General features: G+C 41.3%; 1 protein-coding gene across 1 annotated transcript; it reads left to right on the top strand.

The window, feature by feature from the left end:
* Positions 1-235: 235 nt before the first annotated feature.
* On the top strand, positions 236-17,289 carry SQLE (squalene epoxidase). The gene is made up of 11 exons (XM_056485058.1): positions 236-1,247; positions 3,325-3,577; positions 3,863-4,043; positions 6,601-6,697; positions 9,455-9,568; positions 11,207-11,378; positions 12,185-12,280; positions 12,822-12,964; positions 14,004-14,100; positions 14,558-14,645; positions 15,442-17,289. The coding sequence occupies exons 1-11, from the start codon at positions 957-959 to the stop codon at positions 15,632-15,634; spliced, it is 1,725 nt and encodes a 574-aa protein (XP_056341033.1). The 5' UTR covers positions 236-956; the 3' UTR covers positions 15,635-17,289.
* Positions 17,290-26,222: the final 8,933 nt, after the last annotated feature.

Here is a 26,222-nt window from a genome sequence, read left to right as displayed (position 1 = left end):
ATTCTCCGATTTCTCCGATGGGTGTTGCTTTTTCCGCGCTCCCCGAGCCGCCGCCCGCTGCCCCGGGCCTACCAGCGGCCCTCAGCGCCCCGCCCCTCGCCGTCACCACGGCAACCCCGCCCCGCCCTGCGCGTCACATCGCCCGGCGGGCGCAGGCCCCGCCCTCCCGGCGCTCCGATTGGCCGGCGGCCATAGCGCCATCTCGGCATAGCGCCGCCGATTGGCCGGCGCGGCTGAGGCACGGGCGCGCGGTGCCCGCGGGGCGGCGGCGGCCGTTACTCATTAGCATGGCCGCGGGGCCGCCCCTCCCGCGGGCCGCCCTCGCCGTTCGCGCCTGTTGCCCCTCGTTCCCTCCCGCACCCCCCGTTCCTGCCGCGAGGCGCCGCCGGGCGCCGGCACCGGGTCAAGGAGGGAGGCAGCGGTACCCCGCATCTTCTCCCCGTGAGGCGGCTGCGGGGTGCCCCGGCGCGGGCAGGTAGAGCAGAGCATCAGCCGCGCCCCCCTGGGCGTGCACCGTCCTCCCCCCGCCCCGCGCGGCGCCGCCGCCTCATCCCCGGGCGTGAGGGCTCCGGCCGCATCGCCGCCGCCAGCGCAGGAGAGTCCCGGCTCCGAGCGGGGCTGGGCGCGGCGGAGGGGTGACCTGGGGTGCGGTGGGACGAGCTCCAGCTCCTCCGGCATTGCCTGTCCGGGAGGGGACTCTTGAGAAGACGTTTTATATATTCTCTTTTTTCCGGTTTCGGAACCTCTGTCCAGGCTCCTGTGGCAGCCTGGCGAGGTGGGGCTTGTTCCTCTTCTGAGGCTCCTTGCTTTTTCTATTGAAATCTCCCCATCTTCCATTCGAGGGGAAATCGTCGCTTTTCTATAGATACATTTTTCATCCCTTCCACGAAACCCTATTTTCGGCAGCTTCCATCGGCGGTGAAGCTTTGAAGCAACAACCAGCATCAGTGACCCTCATGATGTGGACCTTTCTGGGTATCGCCTCCTTCATTTACGTGTATAAAAAGTGTGGGGACCTGATGACTTACGCTAATAAGGAGGTGCTGCTCTCCGTGCTGGTGTTTTTCTCGCTCGGCTTGGTGCTGTCGTACAGGTACCACTTCAGGGGGCCCAGGCAGCGGCAGCAGCAGAAGAAGTCACACCTTGGGGTGCTCTCTGATGTGCTCTCAGCATTGCCGCTGGTTGGCTTCTTCTGGGCCAAACCCACCCCGGGATCTCAGCAAGTCGAACAACCCAAATCTAGAAAGGTAAGTTGGATTCAGACGCGGCACATGGGGTGCAAGGTCCTGCTGCTTTTCCCTCTGGCCACTGACCCTGTGCCCTGGTGAAGGAAAAGAACTAAGAAAGGGGTGGACAGGGTTTGTCTTTAGATGCTGGATGTTTGATTTGTCATATTTTGTGTTAGTTTTGGATGGCAAAAAAAAGAGTGAAACTTACTTAAGTGGTAGACCAGGGGTTTTCTAGCATCAAAACAAATATGTTTTGAGAAAGATTTGGAGTAAAGGATTATTATAGTAGCAGAAAAATGTGTTCAGTTGCCAGTCTGTTGCAGAGATGAAGGGCTGGAGAATCTTCCCTGTGATGAAAAGCTGAGTGACTGTCCAGCGGGGAGAAGGCCGTACGTAAATACCCGAAGGGAGGGTGCAAAGAACGCTGCACCAAGGCTTTTCCATCAATGCCTGGTGACAGGATGAGAGGTGGTGAGCACAGAATGAAACAGAGGATGCTTGCTCGGAGCATCAGGAAGCACTGTTTACTGTCAGGGTGACTGAGCACTGCGATGTTTCCCAGAGGTGGAAGTGTCTCCATCCTTGGAGGTATCCAAAACAGGGCCCAGGCCAATCTGCTCTGACCCTGCTTTGAACAGGGGCTTTGGACCCCATGATGTCCAGAAACCCTTCCAACCTCTGCCATTCTGTAACTCTCTGATGAACTAACTAATATTTATGGATAAAACACATTTGTTTATGCAACTGCAGATAGAGTTACTGGGAAATGATTGCTGACCTCTTTCTTGTGCAGTAGGTACAGGACCTGCTCAGATAGTCAGTCAGTTCTCTTGAGCCCTGCATGAGCCTTGCTGTGGGACAAGTGGAGAGCTGTAGATGATGCCTGGAGCTTAGCTGGAGTCCTGCCATCCAAGACTATGAACTGGCCCTAGATATTCAGCACATCTGTGGTCAGCACTATTTGGCTACTTTCCTGTGTACTTCTGGGCATTTTCACATGAGCACTGACCATTCGCGCAGGAGAACATGAAACTGGTTTTGGCTGCCAGTCAAAGGTTTTTGATTTTTAATGTGTTTTTCTCTTAAAGCATGCCTTTAACAATTTCTTGTGTTATCTGAATTCAGGTACTTAATTTTGCACTCTCTTGCTGTATTGTAGATATAAACATGACACTCAGCCACTAGAAATTCTGGTGTCAGTGTGTTTCACTGATGCAATGGTATTTTTACCAATGTCAGCACTGCAGTGCTGAGGCATTTGTGAAAGACTGAATTGAACTCTCATCTACCTGCTGGAAAAATGATTAGCAGCTTTGCACTGGAGTTGCCCTTAAAATTATTTTTCACTTTGAAGTGTATGTGATTAAGTGCTGTTGGGAAGGTTCTATAACAGAGCTGGTTTAAGATACCAATTTCTGTATTAACTGATGTCCAATCCAGTACATGTCAATTCTTAACAGCTTTAAATGTAGATGAACGGTGATTTTGCTTATACTTTCACGTGTCAAATGAGTTTTCATTTCAGGACCACTTCTTAAAAGATTTCCCAGGCAGCTGCTTCTGCTGACACTTTTCTATTCTGAATCGTACCTTAAGTTGCTGTTTTGTTAGTTAGATAGATTCACTTAGAGGATAATGGAAAAGGAGCATGTTTTCCAGAGAAATACATTTTCCAGTAAATCTAATACCTTTTTTATTGTAAAGTGCTGAGGCCTCCATGCTGGAGTGGTTCACTAGCATGAAGGTGTCACAGGACAAGAATATGGGACAGCCTTTTCTTACTGCCTTTTCTAGCAGCTTTCAGTCTCTGACAGTTTTGTTTGTGATTTGTCTTTGACCAGCAAGGCAGGTTTAAGCCAGGGTCTTGATTTTGTTTACAGAGGTGTTGGTTTTTCTTTTCTCTGCTTGTTGTGCTTTTGTTGCCTTGTAGAATATGACAGATCCAATTTTGGACACAGCTAAACTGCAAGATGATTTCCAACAGCACCCTCAGTACCCTGGCTCAGAGTAGAGCTACTCCAAAGTCAGCCCTCTTGACAAGGTTATGGTGCAGATCCACTGGCATGTGTAACTTTTTTGGCTTTGTGTTCTAAAGGGTAAAAGAGGAGTGAACTTCTCAGATGCATATCTGACAGAGACCACCCCAAATACAACATTGTCACTGCAGTATGATCCAGAAATCATCATTGTGGGATCAGGTGTCCTTGGTTCTTCCTTGGCCACGGTGCTTTCAAGAGATGGAAGGAAGGTGACAGTGATAGAGAGGGATCTGAAAGAACCTGACAGGATAGTTGGAGAATTGCTGCAACCTGGAGGATTTAATGCTCTTCGAGATTTGGGTCTTGAAGGTGGGTACATTTCAAAATGTAAATAGATCTGTAACACAAGAGTTACTACACTCAAAAATGTATTGAGTAAAAACGTGCCTGCACAAAAAGTTAAAAACATTATCTGCACTTAACATTTGAATTAAGATTGCTTGTGTATTTCCAGTTTGCTATTTTGAAAATGCTCTTCTTTCAACATGTATTTTGCTTAAGAAAACTGGACCCTATGTAAAGAAATGCCTTTAATAAATAATTAGGCCTTTTTAAAGTCTTGTTTTAACCCATCTGTTGGATTATATCTTGCAGATACGGTCGAAGGTATTGATTCACAAACAGTAAATGGTTACATAATTCATGACCTAGAGAGCAAGTTGGAGGTTGAGATTCCTTATCCGACATCTGAAGATGGACGTGTGGCCAGTGGAAGATCTTTTCATCATGGCCAGTTTATCATGGGTCTCCGAAGGGCAGCTATGGCAGAGCCCAAGTGAGTCACGTTGTGCACAGCACAGTTGGCATCCAGAGATTCAGAAGCAGTGTTCCCATCATTTCCATGAGAAATCCTTAACCATTTCCCAACATGGAGGGCTGTGAGGAACAAGAGTGAGGGAAAGTAGCAGCTCTTCGGCTCTCTGTAGACAAATTCATGAGTTACATACACATCACATATATCATATATGTATCATCCTTTGGGGCAACTTAATCTGTAAGGGAGTATGGGCTTTAAATATTAGGCAAGGTATTTGGCCATCCGTGTGAGAGAACAGGTTACAGGTGAAGGGTTGATTCACTTCTGCTGATTCAGGGGTTTGGCATTAGTGACCTTGATGAGCAGTGCACAGAACTTCTTTGGACAAGGCATGAGTGGCAAATCTATCATGATTTCTTAGATCACAGAATAGTTTGGGCAAGAAGGGACGACCTTTAAAGGTCGTGTAAGTCCAACCCTCCTGCACTGAGCAGTAGAATGTATCTTTTTCACTGATGTTCCCAGTGATGATAGAATTCAAATGTTTACATTTGTATGTTGTTTTGCTTACTTTTTTGATAAGAAGTGAGCCAAAGTAACTAGAAAGGAGCACTGGATGGAAGTGGCTCTTTCCAGTTAATAACTTGTATGTTTCAGAATCTTGAAGACAACTTCTTCTCATAATTAAAAGAAAAATTTGGTGTTTTCTCTTAACTGTTTTCTTTCTTCTATAAAAGAGATGAGAACTAGAAGAGTTGAGAATAGAAGAGAAATGGAATAGATTCTAGGTGTTGCTTTCTGTGTGGTATTTTTTTTTGTATTCTCTTTTTTTCCCCCTAAATAATTTTTCCCCTAAGAATATAATACCATATGTCCCTTTACAAGGGACATACGGCATTATCATATTTTTACCTAACATCTTTATTCTAAGCTGGAAAACTACTTTTTAATTTTATATTTGTTATACTGTATGAATTACTAAAAGTGGTGCTAAAGATAGCAGCTTTCTAGTATAGTTAAAACTAATGGTGACTGTGCTCACTAGCTCTAAAAGCTAAAGCCTTGTTGGGGCTCTAAGTTAAAGGAAATTTGGGTATCTGAGTGCTCAGCTTGTGGGGAAAAACTCCAGTAGCTGTACACAGTCTTTGAAGCAAAAACTTGCAAAAAAAAAAAAAAAATCAAGTTTATGACTTGAATTAAATTCTTTCTCATTTTCCACACACTCTTGAATGTTTATTTTGTGTGTGCTTGCTTGCCATTTAATTTGTGGCATAGAAAACTGCATGTTTATGTGCAGTGAAAGATCAAGAACTCTTAATAGTGCCAGGAGATTTTGGGTTTTATATACAAAGCTTTTGAAGATACAGAGGATAATTATTACTGATTAGTATATCCAATTTATAAGCACTAGGCAATATGAATATATTTCAGATAAGTTTTTTTGCAGCAGAAAGAGGTAGGGCATCACTGATTTATATAATAAACTAATTATATAGAATTATAAACTCAGTTGTAGTGGATGAGAACAAGAAGAAAAAGTGAGCACTTAGGTAACTGAAATTACATCTATAAAAGAAACTTAGAGCTGATAGCATTTGCAGGACTCTGATTCCATGGCATGGTGCTGCAGTCCCTTGCTGTTGAGGTTTCTGTTGTGTGCTCACTCATAACCATTCATATTTTGATACAGCCAACGTGCCTGTTGCCTGGCAAATTAAGCCAGTCACGATCAGCTCTGAAATGTCTGTGCTGGATGACAGGGGAAAAAAACCACATTAATTGAACTGCTTGCATTCCTTCTACGAGCCTAAAATAGCAAGCTGGTTTTTTCTCACATACACCCTTAGCTCAGTTCATAAAGTTGTGGAATTCCATCTGGATATAAGTTTACAGAGATTTAATTTCTGAACTCAGAATAGCTCTGGTTGGGAGATAGAAGCAAGGGATGTTCCACTCGAATATGAGTGTTAGCAGAACTGTAAAAGCATAAATAGAAAAAAACCAAAACTCTATCCTGAATTCCTGAGGTGACAAGCTAGATATCTGTGTCCTAAACAGGTTAGGTTAGTTTGGACTGCTCTGGGAATTATGTACCTGACTTTCATCTTGAGTTCATGTTAAGGGTGTAAGTGCTGCTGATCCTGCTCTTTAATTCTCCTCGGAGTTAGGTCTCACCTGCACTGCTAGCCATTCCTAGCTTTTATTAGAGATGACTCAATCACCTCCCTGATTTCTGACCATTATTAGGAGTGAAACTCCTCTCAGCATCTCTCACAGGGCTATGGAGCACAGTTGGGGACTCTTAAGAAAGTGGCAGGGTGTTTATGATAAACAGTATAGTTTTTAGAATATTCAGGTATCAAACCAAAGGTTTGGTCAAACTGAAATTTGTGACCAACACATTTTGACATTTAATGTGGCTTCAGAAAGTGTTCGAGAACCCTTTTTTTGAAAAATTTAAACCGTGTTGGCAGAGACAACAGTGTTGAAAATTTGGTTTTCTTTCTGTGTCTAGTGCCTTGAAATGCTGACATCATTAATTGTCTTCTGTTTTAACCCTTCTGTTTCATTTCAGTGCAAAATTCATTGAAGGGACTGTGTTACAGTTACTTGAAGAAGATGACTGTGTTGTTGGCGTTCAATACAAGGACAAAGAAACTGGAGACACTAAGGTAAGAGTTTTCAATCTTTGTTAAACTGTTGAGAAAATTGAGGTTTGCTTTATATATATAATTTTTTTAAAGCTTGTGTTTCAGAGCACTGGTACAGAAATAATGTAGTTATCAAGAAAGCGAAAGATTTAATAAAGGGAGATTATTTTCTAGTGCATACAGTCTGGGAATATGGGAATTCCTGTTACTACTTCTTATGAAGCTTCTGCTTCATAAGAAGCTTCTGGAGAATTCAGTTCATTATTTGTTTCATTATTCATATGTCTGGAGTTTAAAATCTTTCGAGAGTTCCTGGTGAAAAAAAAAAAAAAATTTGTGGTTTGGCTGTGTGTGCCTTTCCACATACATTTCCACCTTCTAGTGAGGGACTGAAAATGGAAAAGTTACCTATTCATAGTGAAAGCTCTGTCTTGTCATTTATTGGATGGCAGGAAGAGAATTTTCCCTTATTTTAATGCTAAACTACTGGCTAAATGCTGTGAAACTGTGTGAACTTAAAAAGTTTAGAAAAGACCAGTCTGGGTACAACCCCTGTACTGAAGTTCTGGATATGCTGCCTATTCTTCAGGAAAACCAATTTTGTAATTTTCTTTGTGGACTTCGAAGTCCCTTTGCCTGAAGTTATGTAGATGTACTCTGATGGGAAAGATGGGAATCTCCTGCCTATGCCCTGCTTCCCACCATTCTAGATGGAGAAAGTTCCTGAGTAGCTGCAAGATCCTGCTCTGAGGATTATTAACAACATCTTTCAATCTCTAAGTCATTTAGAAATGGACTGGTAGCACAGAACCATATAGGAGAGAGCCTTTTAAAAGTACTTCCAAAGCTGTAGGGGAGCAAGCTGTTTTTAGATTGTCTTCAGGCAAGTGCCATTTTAGCCCACTTGATGGCTAAGTGCTGCAAGAGAGCAGAGAAGTAACAACATCCTTGACCCCTCTTGAGGTAGCTGGGGGTTAGGAGCGAGTTCCAAGTCGTGTGCCTTGGTCTGTCTTACCTGTCATGTAACACCAATGAAACTGTATTAGGAAATCCACTCTAGGATAACAAGCCACTGAATCACGGGTATGGGAAAGACAGGGAGAGGTGGAGGATATTTGTTGGGGTTAAATAAACCCAAATTCAATTGGCTTTATCATCCAGCAACATAGAATGGTAGTTTTGTTTTATTTTGTTTGAGGGTTAGAAGGGGAAAGTGCATTTTTTGTTTTGAGTTCTGGTTTTAAGCTTCACACACTTATGGATGTTGTTGTTGCAATAGGGTGACCAGTGTTCAAGCCTGCATCTTACCCAAAAGTCTGGATGTCCTTCTAAGGGCCTTAAGTTTCCTTATGTACAGGGGATAAACAAATTAATGTTTTGCTCTGAATGCTGAAGTTCTGTGGCTGGAGAAAGCTGTTTCATTTGCTGGCTTAGATAACACTTGATCTTAGAAATCTAGTATATAAGAAATTTCCATTGAACATTTCTATTTACTGTTTCCCTACCTGTGAGTTGTTACAGCTAGGAGGCTCTTAGCTGAATAAAATCCCCAAACCCAAGCCTGTTTGCATTCCTTAGCCTGATTTTATAAAGAAAGGAGACTGATCTGTGTTGTGAGTTTGTGTTTTTCTGTTCTTTCCATCCTACATTCTCCATCACATTACCTCTGAGATTTTTATTCTCTTAAATGAGGTTCAAATTAGCCAGTATGCTAAAGGTCAACTTAAAAATTTTTTTCAAAACTAGGCAACTGAGGAATAAATGTTAGGTTTATTGTGTTGACTGTGAAAAAATTGTAGCGTGAATGTTCCATCATTAGACAGCAGAAAACTGATATGGACAGGTGACTTTGGTCTAATTGCAGGAGTAATTAGAGTTTGCAATCATCCAAGCTAGGAATCCATAGGAAAGAGGTTGTGTTAACTCTACTCAGGAATTCACTTCTATAAGCACAGACACCATAAAACATGTTTTATTTTACTCACATCTACTCTCATCTGATTTTGCCCAACTGCCCTTCACACAGCAAAAGATGTTAAGGTTTGTGTAACCAAGTGGAGTCAAACTTGATGATCCTTGTGAGTGCCCCCCGAACTCAGAATATTCTGTAATTTTATGAATTTACTCCAATTGGAATTCCAATTATTAATTGGAATTATTTGCTTATATTTGACAGCAATGTATGTGTTAAACATTGAGACCTTCAGGCTGAACCTGATCAGTTTACTCAGATTGTATTTTGTCCACATATGTACTAATTGTTATAGTTCCTAAGTAAACCTGGAACTGCTCATAGTTCCCTGCTTGGTCTTTTAAAGAAGAGCCTATGTGCCTACAGCTTGTCAGTTTTTGTTATATGTTGGTTTGGTTTTCTTTAGTTGCTTATAGTTCTTTAATTTGAAATTCTTCTTTGTTTTCTTTTTTCTTCTAAAGAGCATTACAGCCTGAAGGGAGCAAGTACTCCTCTTTATTGTATTTTTTAAATCCAAGTTTCTACACAGCTCCCATAGCTGTGTTTTCTGAGTGCACATCTAAAAAAGCTGGAGTATATTGTTAGATCAGCTTGTGTAGCAAATAGATAAGTATGAATACAAGGAAGGTAAACCCCACAGTATTTCTTGATACATATGTTGTTAATACGGCCTGTGATTCTCATAGATGTTTATTGTTTTTTAAAGCATCTAATTTACAATTGCAAAGGAGATCTTGGGAATTTCTTCTCATTGTTCTGAAACAAAATTGACAGTGTCATATCTTTATTTTTAATTTATGCTGCAGGAACTTCATGCTCCACTTACAGTTGTAGCTGATGGACTTTTCTCCAAATTCAGGAAAAGCTTGATATCCAACAAAGTTACTGTTTCATCTCATTTTGTTGGTTGCATTTTGAAGGTAACTTTTATGTATAACACTGTATAAACCACTATGCTGTTGCTTCATAATGTAGATATGAATTTCACTAAGTATATTGTTGTTAATTTCCTTTTCCAACAGAATGAATTAGAACTATGCTTTTAGGTATTCATCCAGCTATTCTGTCGCTTTCTGTGTCCCTTTGAAGTGCTTGGAAATTTTGTTCTCTTTTTAACTCTTAATGTGTTGATGCATATTTGGTCTCAGCTCTAGGATAGTTGAACTTCTTACTGTGTCAGAGTTAACGTATTAGGTTATAGATCAGATTTTCACCTCTTAAAACATTGTTATGTATCTCTGACCCTGCTTTTGCTTTGTTTTTTGATTTTTTTAAAGTGGATGTTGTTGATAAAAGTTAGATTTCTGATTTTAAGACTACAGGGTTAACCTTAAGTATATAGTTGAACAAGGGAGTGTTTAAGAAAATGGGCTGTGATTCAGCATAACTACTTTAGACTGAGCTCTGGACTCATTAAACCAGTTCATAGAACTTTATTTTTTTAAAGAAAAAACATTTCAGCATCTTACAGCACACATAGCGCTACATTTTATTAGTGCTATGTCTTATTTAGCATTAAGCTCTGGATCAGAAGTAGGCACTGTTGTAAACCTGGAACCCCAGCTGGTAAAATTGTTTCCCTGGACACAGGTGTTTTGACAGGTTTCTGTTAAGTTACTGGTACCTAAGATGGTGGATGGTGATGCTCTTTTTTTTTTTTTCTTTTCCCTTTTCTTTGCAGTAGTTAAAGTGTTTGTTCAGGGAGTAAAAATCTTGAGTTTTAGATCATCCTGTAAGCTGTGAGCCAAACCACCAATGTTTTCTAGTCCATAAGGGCGCCAAAACTATGCCCCTGCCTGAAGGTGTACCTTATAACCAGGTACATACTTGCCTTCAGGACCTGTAAACTTCAAGAGAGAAGGTGGTGTCCTGGTTTTGGACTGGGAATCTAGGTTGGTAGCTGGGTGGTTGGAAATCCAGGTAGAAATCCTGTCTTGATCCTTCACTCTGTGTCTGCTGCATTAACTGATGCATTAGCAGCAAAAATAATTGAGGGAGAATGATCCGAAACTGCCAGAATCTTCACTAGACTGGGAACACTGACTGGTAGGAACTTCAGTACTTTTTGGGTCTTTAATCCAGTTATCACTGCCCAAGTTTTTCTACTTCTGAAATCTCCTTTTGACCTCATTAGATAGGGCCCTATGATTCTTCTTCAGTAGGTGTCTCCAAGTAATTGTATTTAGACTAGGGGATTTCTTTTCCTCCCACCACTTTTTTTTGTGAAAACAAAATGATCTTACTGGAAACTACTACATTGATTGTATTGCAGGTTTTCAGTGGCATATATTAAATGTTGGTGAGGTAGTCAAGTGAAATGGATACGTTAGTGATTAGTTAGTTAGTAAATACTAAAATTTATTGGCAAAAGAATTGTTCCTACACTGAAATTCAGAAATTTCTTTTTGAAAACATTTCTTAATTTAAGAGACTAATAACACAAACTTAATATGGTATGTGATTTTACTTAAAAGTATTTTAGAAAATTATTTCATATGTCTGGTGTTTAATACCCTTTCATTAATCACAGTCTTTCTTCCCCTTCTTTCCTTTTTAAGGATGCATCACAGTTTAAAGCTAATTATGCTGAACTTGTTTTAGCTAAAACAAGTCCAGTGCTAATCTATAAGATTTCTTCAACTGAAACTCGGGTCCTTGTTGATATTCGAGGGGAAATGCCAAAAAATTTAAAAGAGTACATGATTGAGATTATTCATCCACAACTACCTGGTAAGTCTGGAGAGACTTCTAGGGAATTGTCACATTTAATTTTTTTTTTATTTTTTTTTTAAAAAGGACACATTTAATTGAATTCATAGAACTGTGTGGCTTTTTCCATGTCTGCAGTCACTATTTCAGAAACTATTCACCCTTCTTTGGTTCCACATCACACAACACACGAAAGTTTGTTCAGCTCACATCTGTGAGGCCAGCAATTCAGGATTATATAAAGCTCTGGGGTCCCCAGCACAGGAAGGACATTGACTTATTGGAATGAGTTTAGAGGGGACAGCCAAGTTAATCAGAGGGATGGAGGGCCTCTCCTATGAGGAGAGGTTGAGAAAGCTGGCTTTGTTCAGTCTGACAAAGAGAAGGCTTTGTGGGAACTAATTGTGGCCTTCCAGTACCTGAAGGGAGTCTACAAGAGAATGGGGCAGGACTATTGACAAGGGCATCAGTGACAGGACAAGGGGGAATGGCTTCAAATAGAGAGTAGGTTTAGATTAGAGATTTGGAACAAATTATTTACTGTGAGAGTGGTGGGGCACTAAAACAGGTTGCTCAGGGAAGCTGTGGCTGCTGCATCTCTGGAAATGTTCAAGGCCAGGCTGGATGGGGCTCTGAGCAGTCTGGGCTAGGGAAAGTGTCCCTGCCCGTGGCAGGGGGGGTTGGCTCTACATAATCTTCAAGGTCCCGTTCCAACCCACACCATTCTATGACTCTGTGATATCTCTAAAAAGAGATTAAAATAGATTGTGTACAAATTATTTGCATTTTTGTCTAACTACTGTAACTAAAATATTTGGTTGTTGCAGATCACTTAAAGGAACCATTCTTAATAGCAGTTCAGAATGATCGTTTAAGGACTATGCCAGCCAGCTTCTTGCCTCCGTCAGCTGTAAACAAGAAAGGTGGGTATTATGGAAAAAAGGAAGAAAAAAGGCATTATAAGCATCTTCTGGGGCATAGGATTTTGCTGTCTTAGATGTGTATTTGTTGTTCAATACAACAGTCTCACAAATCTTCTATAAAAGATATTATTTTGAAATTGTGTACCTTGGGCAAAATTTAACTGGAATGTTTACATTGACACCAGGTGTTAAATCAATGCCTGCTTTATCTGAAAGTTTAATTTACTCAGTTGTTCAAGCTTATATAATTATGGCCTTTCTAAGAAAAAATCATAAGAAATTAGAGAAATTAACTTTAAAAGTGTGTTCTTTGACAATATAGGGAAAAAATAGTTTCTCCTTGATTATCTTAAAGCTGTTTTAAGCCTTTTAATTTAAAGACATAGTTTGTGGCTTTTGTTTTTTAATTTCTAGTTGTTATACATCTTATTTTCTTGTGGGAATTAATTTTTAGTAAGTTTGATGTTCTTTATAGAGGATTTGAATTTTAAGATTCCGTAATGGTTGTGCAGTATCCTATTGTTTTTTCTCTTCTACCTAGGTGTTCTTCTTTTAGGAGATGCATATAATATAAGACACCCTCTAACTGGTGGAGGAATGAGTGTTATTTTAAATGATGTTAAAATATGGAGAAGTTTGCTCCAGGATATCCCAGACCTTTATGAAGATTCTGATGTTCTTAAGGTGATTCTTTATTTTGGACTTATTTTAGATAGCTTCTGCTGCAATTTAGTGACACGCTTCTAAGTTTTGTGCAACTCAGGGAATTATTGGAGTAAGTTATGGAGCTGTGGTCTGAAACTGCTGTGCTGTATGGCAAGAGGCAGTTTCAAAACTTTGCACTGACCTGCTGTGTTTTACTTAAGGAGACTGGTGTGCTGTGTCTAGTCAAGATGCTTTGCTAGGATAACCTGATATTCCCATTTTAATAGGGTATTTTTAACCAGATTGATCCTAAATGTGGTGGGTTTGAACCATTACACTTTTGTGAGTGGAACTTGGGCAATAATGAGCTTGTGTACTCAGTCTTACAAGAGACATCTCAGCCTCCACTGACCTCTTGTCTGCTGCATAAATCTGAGTAGTAAGTAGAGGGATCCTTCTTTCCCAGGATCTGCTCCATCAGTGTTCATGCAAGGTTATTTTTTCAGTGATATGTAGTCCCAAAGTTCTGATGAGATAATAAGATTTCTTATTAATTTGTTTACTCCTTTTAATGGGGTTAAGCATATTGTCTTGGCTAAATTACAGGTAGTATAATTGTAGACTACAAGTAGATGATTCAAAAAATGTATTTGAAAAATTGAGAAACACTTAGAAGAACCCTGCATGTCAGGACTTACCTGACAGCATGCTGATATTTTTATGGCAGCTAGTCACCTCAGACTTCCAGTCATTTCCTTTTTGTTACCAGTCAATTGAGGGAACCAGCTGGGCATTAACCTTCAAGTTTTAACTATATCCCAGACACCTCCTGTAGGATGAGATGAAACATGCTCTGGAAATACCTTTATTCCCCGTAAGTTTAAGGTAAAGGGGTCCTGGATAACTGGTTCAAGTTTCTGAAATTCCTTAGTGACCTAGATTGGAATCAATCTAGCATATCACTAAATCCCTTCTATATGTCCATGAGTATGACTTGCCACCTCATCTCTTTGGGAATCTTTTGAATGTTCCTTTGTATTTACTTACAGAAATACTATTTTTTTTTTTTTTTTTTCAGGCAAAAAGAACATTTTACTGGTCAAGAAAAAAATCTCATTCTTTTGTAGTGAATGTTCTTGCCCAGGCACTTTATGAACTCTTTGCTGCCACAGATGGTAAATATATCTTAAAGATAACATCTGATTAATTACAACTTGGTAAATAAATATGTCTGGGAAGGGGATGTCCATGTCTCTCTGTGTATATAGATATATATGTATGTATGTATATTGTTATATTTTAAAAATATATAAATCAAAGAATTTTTATAAGTTTTCTTGTGTTCTGCCTAGTTTTTTAGGCAGAGTTTTAGCAATGTGAAGGCAAGTCTGGAGTTAGGACTAAATAAAAACAAAAAACAACTCCAAAACAAAGAAAAAAGTAGTCAGTTAATACAAAAATATGTGGATATTCTGTAAGACTGACCTTTCTATAAATAAAAGCAGCTTAAAGTTCAGCTGAATTGAACAGAACAACAGCTACAAAAATCCTGGATTTAATACCAGTATTGTGCATGCAGGTTTCAGTATGTGTTAATTATATTTGTTTTATTCATTTTAATGAATTTTGTAGATTCCTTGCATCAGCTAAAGAAAGCCTGTTTCCATTACTTCAGACTTGGAGGAGAATGTGTCTCAGGTCCTGTTGGATTGCTCTCAGTGTAAGTTCACTGTGCTGGCAGTGGTTATTGTGAGTCCCTGAGAGATCTGCTTTGCTCCCCACCAGGCAGCTCAGCACAGGGGGGATGGCCCACATGAGCCTAGATTTTAAGATTATACTAAAGGTTGGAGCTTTATTAGAAACTGTGTCTTTAAGTGCTCTTTTTTTTTTTTTTTTTTTTTTTTTTTTATGTTTTTTTTTTCTCCCCTGCCATAAAAAGGCCACTAAAAGCTGGTGGCTCCTAGAGTAGGTGGCACAGGAATTTGAATAAGGTAGAGGGGTCCAGACCAGCAGCACAGCTGGTGGAGATATTTCCTGCTTAACAAGCTCAGAGTTGTTGGGTGAGGCCTTACATCAAAAGCTGTAAGGAACAGGGAAATCTCTAGCTATGAAGGTGTTTGAATGACCCCTCAGAAACTTGTGAATGTACAGTAAATCACACTACTCTGAACATAGGAGAATTGTGCTTTTATATTTCTCTCCTTTTGGACTGAGAGCTAAAACTGGAAAGCCTGTTTAAAATATTCCTCTGGGGGAAGATAAGGAAGACAAAGAGTACTAGAAGTGCAGAGAAAGCAGTAGTGTATGTTGGCTATGCTGTGGAAGGGAAAGCAGAGTGTGGAACAGCCCAAGAGAACCAAGTTTGTATTTTTCAGTTGAGTTGACAGAACAGATTTGCCTAAATCAGAAGGGGGGGTGTGTGATCTTGAGTGGAGATCTGTATTTGTAAAATGGAAGTTTTTAATTCTTTCTGATTCTGTTAATTTACTAATTTTATCTGTTTCTTTTTAATGCAGGTTATCTCCTAAACCAATGGTACTGATTGGCCACTTCTTTGCTGTGGCCTTGTATGCTGTTTATTTTTGCTTTAAGTCAGAGTCCTGGATCACCACGCCTCGAGCCATTTTCAGTAGTGGAGCTATTCTTTACCGGAGCTGCTCTATAATATTTCCACTTATTTACTCTGAAATGAAGTATTTAGTCTATTAAAATCCAAGGGAAAATGACTGGAGGAAGAAAGCATGAAAATCACAATGCCTTCAAAATCTTTGGACATGTACTATTTAATATTGTATTATGTTCTCCTCAAAATGCAATTTTCTTGATAAGGTTTTAACTTAATTTTGATTTTGTGGTTATATATATTATATGTAAATATTCTTTTCTTTGCAATTTAAGTTCAAAAAAGGAGGTAGCTGTTTACAAGGACCATAATTAAGTGTTGACGTGGTAGATAATTGCCAGTTTCCACAGAATTTCTTTCCTTGCTTTATGCATTGCTGAGTGCACCACTAATATTAAACTGAGAAGTGAAAACTGTAAACCATATGCTGCTATTATCCTTCATGCTTTTTTCTGTTCAGTAGCTCCATAGACTTTATTGCTGTGAAATATTGTAACATTCTTGATCTGGTTGTTTCATTGGGATTTGCGGCTGTTCTGTTTCAGTTGCAGCTAACATACTGGCCTGTTGACACTTAAAAGGACACTGTAAAGGATGTCAGATCTTGATGTGTCACTATATCTTTAATTTTAAGTTACTGTTGTAAGTGCCATGTTGCTCTTCTGAATTCCTTCTTTACACCAGAATTCATTTTAACAAGTAATAACCAAATCTTTCTTTGCTTTGTTGGCTACTGCAATGCACTCAGGTAGTGAAAACACATGTTTTTGAAAATTTCTTCTTATTTCCTTTTAAAACCTTGAAAGTTTGGAGTTGTTCTGCTTGGTGTGTGTGCAACTGAAGTTTAACACTGCCATGAACTGAAGCACAGCAACAAACTGTATCCACTGAAACAAATTAAGTCCAGGCTGTTTCCAGTAAGACAGTAATCTTTAATATTACTTCTGAAAATTAAGGAAAAGCACCATGAAAGTGTCCTTTTAATACTTGGAGTGTGGTGGGATTATTTTTCCTGTAGGAATTACTGCATGCTACTAAAAAGTTCATGTCTATTCCTATTGGTCACTATTCCTCTCAATGTTCTTGTTATCAGTGTGATTTCCTTTGCTCTTGTGCATCTGCATTTTCTCTACCTTTCTTGTGATTGGTTTGGGTATCACTGTATGGCTCTGCTCTTTTGGCTTGCCTAAACAATCACTCGGGGGTGCAGGCAACAGTCTGGAGAGTAGTAACAGGTTTTGTTCTTCTGTACTGGTGAAACTGTGACTCTACCTTGAAAATGACAGAATGCATAAGCTGTGTATAAACATACATTTTATCTTGGACTGTGAAAAAAATCTGTGGAGAGACTTTATTTAGTATTTTATTTGATGGATATTTCAAATGACTTTTTCTTTTCCAGAAGCAAAAGTATGTATATTTTTCTAACCATGATCACTTTTGATACCCTCTTGAAATTACACTCATCATGAATATGTCTGTGTTTAAACTTTAGGATACAGTACTAATATTTTCAAATATCAGTATATATGGTAACTAAATTATGCCCCTTTAAGGGTACACAAAGTTTGCAGAATTTATACAAGTATTTCCAAAATTTGTGACAATTTTGAAAATATTAATTAATTTTACATTTTTTATTTTTTTATATTATTTGCAGTCAGTCTCTTTAAATTCATGGATAAAAAGTCCTGAGCCAAATACACATCCTCAGCTTAAATAAAAAGGTATTATATCTGTAGATTAGTTTTGTTGTGTGTCTCTGATTCAAGACTTTTGTTAAATTTGATTTATCTGTTTAAATTTATATATATATCTAAGGAGTTTTTTCCTTTCTTGTCCTGAATTCAGTGCCTGGTTAAGTGATAGAGGTAGCAATCACTTATTGGAAATTGCTGGGGGAGACACAAATGTTATGTTTGTGTGTGTGTGTCTGTAAGAAGAGTCAGCCTGACAATATGACCATGAAATGCCTTGTCCTCAGGAAAAGAGGAAGGACTTGCTTTGAAATACCAGAGTGGGATCATTGGGACACAGGGCAACACAGGATTTGGCTTCTGGCTGAGATATTGATGAGCTGGTCTTTAGTAGTGTTGGCTGGGTGCCTACTCCAGCTGGTTGTGGCCCACCAGTTCTGCCCCAGAGAAGAACTGCAGGGCAGAATTTGAAGCTGTGTTCTGTAGTCCCTGACTGCAGTTATTTTCTCAGGGATGCTGCTCCACTGCCACCCATATGGAAGACCAGTAATGGGTAGTAGAGCTAGGCCATGGCGTTTGCTAAAGTTGTCCTGAACCTGGACCCCAGGGAGGCTTTCCTAAGAGGAGCAAATATCCAGCATATTAGACTCTGTTCCTCTTAGAAAGGAGTCACAACTACAACCCATCTTTTCTCCTTCACAGAGATTGTTGTGATGTCTTGTTTAGGCCTTTCTGACCCTGTCAACATCTCTGGTGTAACTGGACCTTCATCCTCATCACGTGTTGTCTGGCATTCTACATCCAGAGCCTCAAACATACTGTACAGAGGCACATGGGAGAGTGAGGTGGACAGGGAGGGATTTAATCTGCTGCCCAAGTGAGGACTTTTTATCCATTTACTCCTTTCTTTGGAGCTACTTTTTTCTGCCTGCTGGGGGGAAGATAGAGGAGACCCTTCATCATATTTTTTTTCTGGTGGTTGCTCCTGTCTCAGGGAGGCAGGTTCTACCAGTCTGTGTCCTTCTCAGACTCCATGATGCTCCTTAACCATCCTGCTTCCTCTCTTTAGCTGTGCCACCAGGCTGAGCACATCATCCACCTGGTCACACAGGTGTTTGTGCTGCTGTCCAATACCAGTGATTATGGTGGAACCCAACTGAGAGTGTCCTGGAATCACCATGACTGGTCCTCTCCATGCTTCTACCCAGTCAGCAGTACCAGATAAAAAGGTAAACAGGATGTTGGAAATTGTTAGTGAAGGGCTAAAGCAAACAAATGATAATTCTGCTTGAAATGGGTCTTTGCACTGACTGGTGCATGCCAGAGCAGGATCTTCAGGCAAAGTCAAGAGAAGATGCAGAGTGAAGTGTTTGGCCTTTGCCAGTATCATTTTCAGAAGGTAGAGATAGTGAAGGGCCATGGCAGAAGGGACTTCTGGTATTGCATCCAGGTCTTAGAGCTTAAAACCACGTTCAAGTACAGGTTACCAATCCAGCAGTGACAAATGGCAGAACTATGTGTCAAACACTGAAGAACTCTGGTTAAGGCAATAGAACACGGGGAGTCAGCAGGTCTTGAGAAGCCCCAGTGGGGTGTGTTGAATACTCATCCAGTTTTAGATGGCTCCACCTATGCTATTAGAGTGGCTAATTTGTTTTTTAATGGGAACATATAAGTTTTCTTTGGCTCAACACCTTTGTTTACCTGTGAGCCATTCTTATGTAACTACAGCTTTTTCAGGTTTCTGTGATGCAGCTGGTTTCTTTCAGATGCAGATTCACATCCTCCATTGAGGCAAGGACATCTTAACACTCTTCGCTGATGTGATTTCTGATAGCCCTGATATAGGGGCTGATACTTAATATGGTCCTGAAAAATTGTCTTGCCTAGTAAAGGTACAGAATTGTACGTACAAGCATTGACTTCTAGTGGTGTCGGTGCACTCACGGCAGTGCTGGTGGTGTGAGTTTGACTTCATGAGTGCTTCTAGGCTATGAGGCTGCATTCCTTAGGGCAGGACAGGCAGGGGAAGCTTGCAGAGGGGTAAGTGTCCATGGTCCCTGCCATGGATTGTTAGCTTCACCTACACTGGGAGACACTCAATGACAATGGTTGCCCCTGTCCCTCACTGGTGGTGCTTTGCCTATGATGGGCTTGGCACAGGCTCTTCCTGGGTGTGACTTCAGGGAAAGGGGAATAGCTTGGAGGAGGGATTATTGCCAGCACTGGGTGAACCAGGCTGCTGCATTTTGAGTGTGGGCCATGCTGCACCAAAGGATGGGTCCTGACATGTTTTATGCTGTTGTGAATCAAGATCCTGGACCCAAAGGTTGATGTGGGGCTCCTGGGCACAGTGCTGAACATTGGTTCAAATACTTTTAATGTATGGCATAAACATACCCTTCATCTATATTTCAACATAAATAAAGCCCTGCTAGTAAGATTTAAAGTTACAAAGCTTTACCACCTTCCTTGTGACTGAATCTATTTGCTGCCCCTGCATTTCCTGTGCCAGAACAGTGGTCATTTTATCAAGTGCTTTGCTCTTGTGTTTGCTGGAGGAAACTCTTGCAGAGGAGGACATTGGTAACAAGAAATTGGTTGCTATTATGGGATTGTGGTGGATGTGCACAGATTTTGGCTAGCAACAGGCTCTCTTGGGATGCTGGGGGTCAGTTGTGCTCCCTGGTATCTTTTCTGATGCTAGAAAACATTCCTGACTAATGCTGCCTATACAGCATTCTGCTCCAGGGTCTTCATCTCTACTGACCCCACCAGGCAGGAATCACATCCAGTAGCTGAGTTTTTCTGTGCCAAAAGTGAGCTGCAAAGTGGAAGCTCGTGTTTGGCCATACAGTAGCTCGGCAACCACTGGTATTTACAGGGGTGTGGAAACTGGGTGTTACTTACTGTGGTTCCCTACTGTACTGGTTTAACCAAGCCAAGCCCCAGGCAGCTGCTCACTCACTCTTCCACCAGTGAGATCAGGGAGATGACTGGAAGAGTAAAAGCCAGAAGACTCATGGGTTGCGACAGAGCTTAATAGGGAAAGTAAAAGCCATGCACGCAAGCAAAGCAAAGAGTTAATTCATGGTTTCCCACAGGCAGGCAAGTGTTCAGCCATCTCTGGGAGAACAGATGTATCACATGTAACAGTGACTGGGAAGACCAAACACCATCACTCCAAACATCCCCTTCTTCCTCCTTCTTTCCCCCACTTTATATACTGAGAATGATGTCATATGGCTTGGAATATCCCCTTGGTCAGTTGGGTCACCTGTCCTGGCTGTGTCTCCTCCCACGCTCCCCCAACACACCCAGCTTCCTTACCGGTGTGGCCACAGGAAAAACAGAAAAGGCCTTGGCTCTGTGCAAAGCCCTGCTCAGCAATAACAAAAACATCTCTATATTACCAACCTTGTGTACAGCACAAATCCGAAACACAGCCTCAGACCAGCCACTGGGAAATGAATTACCCCTACCCCAGCCAAAAGCAGCACACCTTTGTACACAAAGGGCACTTGCTGGTTGTTGTAAAGCATACATGGAGCTGCCTGTCTCTCTATAATGCATTTGGTGACTACATTTTCTATCCCATACAGGCTAGTTTCTCCTGCAACTGACATCTGGAAACAGTGCATATAGATGTTATGTGCAAGCCCAGCTTGGGATAATTAAGTCAGAGCTTTCTTGTTTTCATGTGTCAGATCACATCAGCATCATTCTACACCATACATGCCTGCACACGGTGCCTGTCTGTAGCGTATGAAAACGAGAACAAAATGAATCTCTTTACTGCAGAGTTAAGACAGTACTTATACACTTAGGGTGAGAATCTTGGTTCAGTCCTTTGTACCCAACTCACTTGCAGACCTGTAATAAATCTGTTGGCCTGACAGTTTGTTATTTTTTTCAAGGTTTGAAGGCTTTTCTGCCTTTTCTGTTCTCAAATGGTGTGTGTGTGTGTCATCTAGATTCTTCCATGCTTCCAAGAAATTTTCTGCAGTGTCAGACTTGGCTGTTTTCATTCACCTATCAGCTCCTGTATTTGTCACATACCATCTTTATAACCAGATAAATTAAAGCCTGGGACAGGGAGGCATTTCTCCTCTTAAGTTTCTACATTACCAGTCATCACTGCTCAAAGTTGCTAAGAAGACACTTTTGATGCCCTGGAACAACACTGTGGGGAGCTGCACAGCTTCAAAATATCCCTAGACTCTGCTTTTAAGGAACAGCTTATTTATTACTTGGAATTTATTAAATGCATTATTTATTATGTCTGTATTTGGTGAAGGTGCTTATTTTCTAAATGTTAAATAGAGATGGATGTGGTATTCAAAGAAGGACAAGGTTTAAAAGACACAAGCATGCAGAAATGAGACTGTATTTGCATTGGCCTAGTGTATAACATCAGCTTTATAGGCCTGTGTGATTCAGCCAGTGAGAAGTTTGAGGCATCACAATCTTTAATCCTGTGTAGACGTCTCTGGGGCACATTGATTTTGACATCTGGGAGGGTGATAATAGAGATTTTTGTATTAAAATTAACCCTACACCAGCCAAACCCAGCACAATGGAGACACAAGTTTTCCCAAGACTCCTCCTCTCCCTAGAATGGCTTTTCACATTCCCAGTTAACTTGCAAGCTAAATAAAACAGGCATCCCCTGGGCAGAAGTGGGTGTAAGGCTTCCAGAACTGCCTCAAGCCAGCTAAGAGCTTTCCTGGGCCTGGTTAACCAGCTGAGCAATGGATAATGGTGCTCAGATACCACTGCCACTGCCAAACTTTCCAGTAAATGCAATATACTGGGCCTTGTGTTACATGCTGGAATGTGAACTGAGAGTTGTATTTTAAACATACTACTGGTAACTTGGTGTTAATTCCCATCAGTGCTGAGGTAGCTCACAGTGGAGCTGGCTGTAGGGTGAGGTACAGCTGTGGCAGCTCTGGATTCTGGGCAGCAGCAACCCTTCCTAGGAGGGCTCCTGCCACCACTGACAGCCAGAGCAGTGACTGCAGGAGCACAAAATAGTCAAATTATTCCCCAGTCCCTGCTTCAGTGGGAGACAGAACTTAGTTTTTAAATGATTACAAAAAAAATTTATAGATGGAGAATTTGAAGATGGAGAATGTTGTTTTATGTTACTTAATTTGTATAACACTGTATTTGCGTTGCCTTATTTGCTGTTATTTTTTTAAGAGTACACATTTTGAAGACTGGAAGCCTTGTTTTCATGGATCTCTACTTATTTTAATTACTGACAGATGAGACTAATCATATGCATAATTAATTGCTGTCTGCTAGAGTCACACCTATATAATTGTTCTAAATATTAATTTTTCTAGTTTCAGCTGAAGAGTCACAGGAATTAAACATCATAATTAAAATTGGCATTAATTGCATTTTAACTTCTGTGGCACACTATGTATTGGTCTGTTTGTATCTGCTTTGAGTGAAAGAGATTCCTTGCACTTCCTAACCCAGATGAGGCATGAGATATGGTAGCTTCCAGGGTGGAAAGCTGGTTTACTCAGGCATCGTGGATACACCCCAAAGCAGGTTAGCTCAGTCAGGTCTTCATAAATCATTATTAATTAAGACTGTGGGTGCAATACAGAAGAAGAAATGCAGGAATATAATCCCTTCTGAGGAATCCTGTGATGATCTAGAGCACAGGAAAGATTCCTGGTGATGTTTCAGATGCAGAAACCAATTATAATTATTTTTCCAGAGTTTTTTTCTGGTCTGTCTGTGAACCTTAGTTTTCCTTAATATATAATTTCCTTAATACCATTATTGGTTTTTATATTTATTTATGTATGTATTTATGTTAATTGATTATTAATATCATTATTAATTTCTGCTTGCTGATTTTTCTGCTTGCTGAGTCCCAGCAGTGTAATGTGCACTGCCAGTGAATGCCCCTTGTAGCTGCTCCTGCCAGGGCTCCATGTAACTCATAAACAGGACTTAAAATTTGAAGCTTCATAATAAATAATTGCATTAGAAATTTAAGTCTTAATGCATTAAGATTTTTATGTGTGTTTCAATTTAGCCATCTTTAGGAAACTGTACTACTGTGGGAATGGGATATTTGTAGTCGTTTGGGGAAAGTTTAGAGCTTTCTAAATGAAAAGCTTAAAAATGAATTGAAATAGAGAAAAGACAGTGTGACAGCAACTCATACTCTCCCACTGTTGCTCTTTGTTTTCCTACCTGTTAAAATGGAAATACATGAAATACATGCTGGGTGACACCTGACTTCCCACCTCACCAGTTTCACCTTCTCACCTTCTCCTTTCTCTTTCTCTCCCTTTTTTTTTTTTTTTTTTTTTTTTTGTGCTGTCTAACTGTGGTGCTCCCTTTCTTTTGCTCTACAGCTCCATTTGCTTATCTGGCTTCAAAGGTGAGTCATTAAGAGCAATCATAGTGGGATTAACTAAAAGGCTTTTATTAGTGATCAAACCATAAACAAATGGTGATTAATTGATATCTGAATGAAAATCAAATGGTAATCAAAGGGTGATTGGGTACGTATTGGGTCTGGCTGAGATGAAGGTAATTCTCCCCCCAGCAGCCCTCACAGGGCTGTGCTCTGCATTGGCAGCTGAAAGGTGCTGATAACACCCCAGAGTTTTGGCTCATGCTGAGCAGGGCTGGCACAGCACCAGCACTGCCTCTCCAACATTCCCTGCCCATCAAGGGGCTGGAGGTGGGCCAGATCCCGGGAGGGCACACAGCTAGGACAGCTGACTCAGGCTGACCAGAGGGGTATTCCATACTGTATGACATCAGCTCAGATAGAAAAGCTATGAAAAGAGGAGGAAGAGGGAGCATTTGTTTTTTGCAATGTTTGCCTTCTGTAGCAACTGCTCTGTTGCTGAGGCCCTGCTTCCTGGGAAGCAGCTGGTGGGAAGTAGAGAATAATTTTATTTTTTCTTTTCTTTGCTTGCGCATATGCAAATTTCTGCTTTTGCCTTGGTAAACGGACTTATCTCAAGCTATAGATCATTTTCCATCTTATTTTCTTTCCCTTTCCAACTGAGGAAGGGAATGAGAGAGAAGCTCGATGGGCACCTGGCCTCCAGCCAAAGTCAACTCCATCACAGGGCAGCAGCTGAATTTGTGACTTGATGATGACTTAAATGATGATTCACACAGTGATACACTGCTACTTCTTACACTTGTAACAACACTTGGATAATGTCACTAGAATACAGTATAACTCAGGGCCAAAGGAAAGCTGTCACTTACCTTACTGGGAATATTAGGTGCTGGGTAAGGGATCTCAATCCTGATGAATGACTTTGAGAGGTGTCCCTGCTCAAGCTGCATCAAGTCTCAAGCTATGCCTGGAGAGGTTCAGGTCTTGGACATCAGCAGGAATTTCTTCAAAGAGTGGATGATGGAACATTGGAATGGGCTGCCCAGAGAGGTGGTGGAGTCACCATTCCTGGAGATGTTTAAGAAAAGACTGGATGTGGAACTCAGTGACATGGTCTAGTTGACATGGTCGTGTTCAGTCAAAGGTTGGATTTGGTAATCTTGGAGGTCTGTGATTCTGTGCTGTAGGGGAGATCACTGCACAATGGCTGCACAGATTTTTATAAAGGGACTGACTCACAGCCTGCCCCACCTCTGGTGTACGTGCAGGAGTGCAGCCATTGCTGTGTTAATCATGTCCCCTCTCAGCTCAGCCAACACTCTTCACCTAGCCCAGGGTCCTCCATTCCTGGAAATGTGTAACCCAGCACAAATCTTCAGATCTGGACTGCAGGGCTGACCTCAGGGCTCCAGTCAGAGTTGCCTGAACCACTGTGCTGTCCATCCACCTAGAAGGAGATGTGGAAGCCAGAAGGGCATTGGCTGCCAGGGGAAGCTGCTGTGTCTCAGATGGCATCAAAGCTCTTGCATGGATGGGCAGGGAGCTGGGTGCTGGGCAAGCCCCTGCCTGCTGGAGGGGGAAGGGCTGGACTCCCAGCACAGCTGCTGGCACAGAAGGCAGGAGTCAAAATCCTTCCCCACCCTGAAAACCAGGTTACTGTGGCATGGGTTCATGTTTTGCAAAGGCTCATTTGGTAATAGGTGGAACAACAATATTCAGTGGTGCTGAACCCCACAGATCAGAACTCAGTCCTTCAACAGAGGATCACCAGGTTGGGGAACACATTTAAACAATGTGGGCATACAGGACTTCATGGGAGCTGCAGGGATGCATTCCTGGATGTGAGGAGAGCTGGAAGCTGTCAGAGAGAGGCTACTCTCAATGCCCTGTGAATGGTGGTGGTGATCCTGAGGTTTGAACATCACTCCTGTCTTCAGGAACAGCAAGGAGGAGGATGAGGAAAGCTGCAGGACAGCCAGCCTCACCACAAACCTTGGGAAGGTGATGAGACAAAACATTCCCAAACATACAAAGAACAAGAAGGTGCTTGTGAGTATTCAGCATAGATTTACTAAGGGAAACCCAAACTTAATGCACTGGTTCAACAGTGGGGGCCAGGGGATCATGATCAGCACCATGATGTCCAGCTGGAGGCCAGTTCCTAGTGGGACAATCAGGGTTGATCATAGGGCCAGTACTGTTCAACATCTTTGCTAATGACCAGGGCAATGAACCCCCAGCAGTTTGCAGGTGATACAAACCCACAAAGATCAGCTACAGAGCAGAGGGCTATGTTGCCATTCAAGGAGACCTGGACAGGCTGGAGAAGTGAATGCAAATGAATACAAAGTTCATGAAGTCCAGCAACTGCTGGAAAACAACTTGGCAGAAAAATATTTCCTGGGAAAAAGTTGTTTCCCCCTGGATTTCCCTGGAATCCTGGGAAAAATCAGTTCACTCCTGCAGTGGTGACAACCAGCCTTCTGGGCTGCACCAGGCAGAGCTGCTGGCACATCTACCAGCAGGTGGAGGAGATGACCCTCCTGTTGGCTCAGCCCTGGCAAGACACAAGAGACACCTGGGTGC

This window comes from Oenanthe melanoleuca, chromosome 2 (assembly GCF_029582105.1).
Source record: "Oenanthe melanoleuca isolate GR-GAL-2019-014 chromosome 2, OMel1.0, whole genome shotgun sequence".
NCBI classification, from domain to species: Eukaryota; Metazoa; Chordata; class Aves; order Passeriformes; family Muscicapidae; genus Oenanthe; species Oenanthe melanoleuca.
The sequence above is the reverse complement of the archived record's forward strand: the minus strand, read 5'-3'. Positions and strand labels throughout refer to the sequence as shown.

Coding starts and splice junctions, on each gene's coding strand:
- SQLE (XM_056485058.1), top strand. CDS start 957: ATGATGTGGACCTTTCTGGGTATCGCCTCCTTCATTTACGTGTATAAA. Junction 3,578..3,862: donor TCGAGATTTGGGTCTTGAAG/GTGGGTACATTT, acceptor TATATCTTGCAG/ATACGGTCGAAGGTATTGAT. Junction 6,698..9,454: donor AAGAAACTGGAGACACTAAG/GTAAGAGTTTTC, acceptor TTTATGCTGCAG/GAACTTCATGCTCCACTTAC.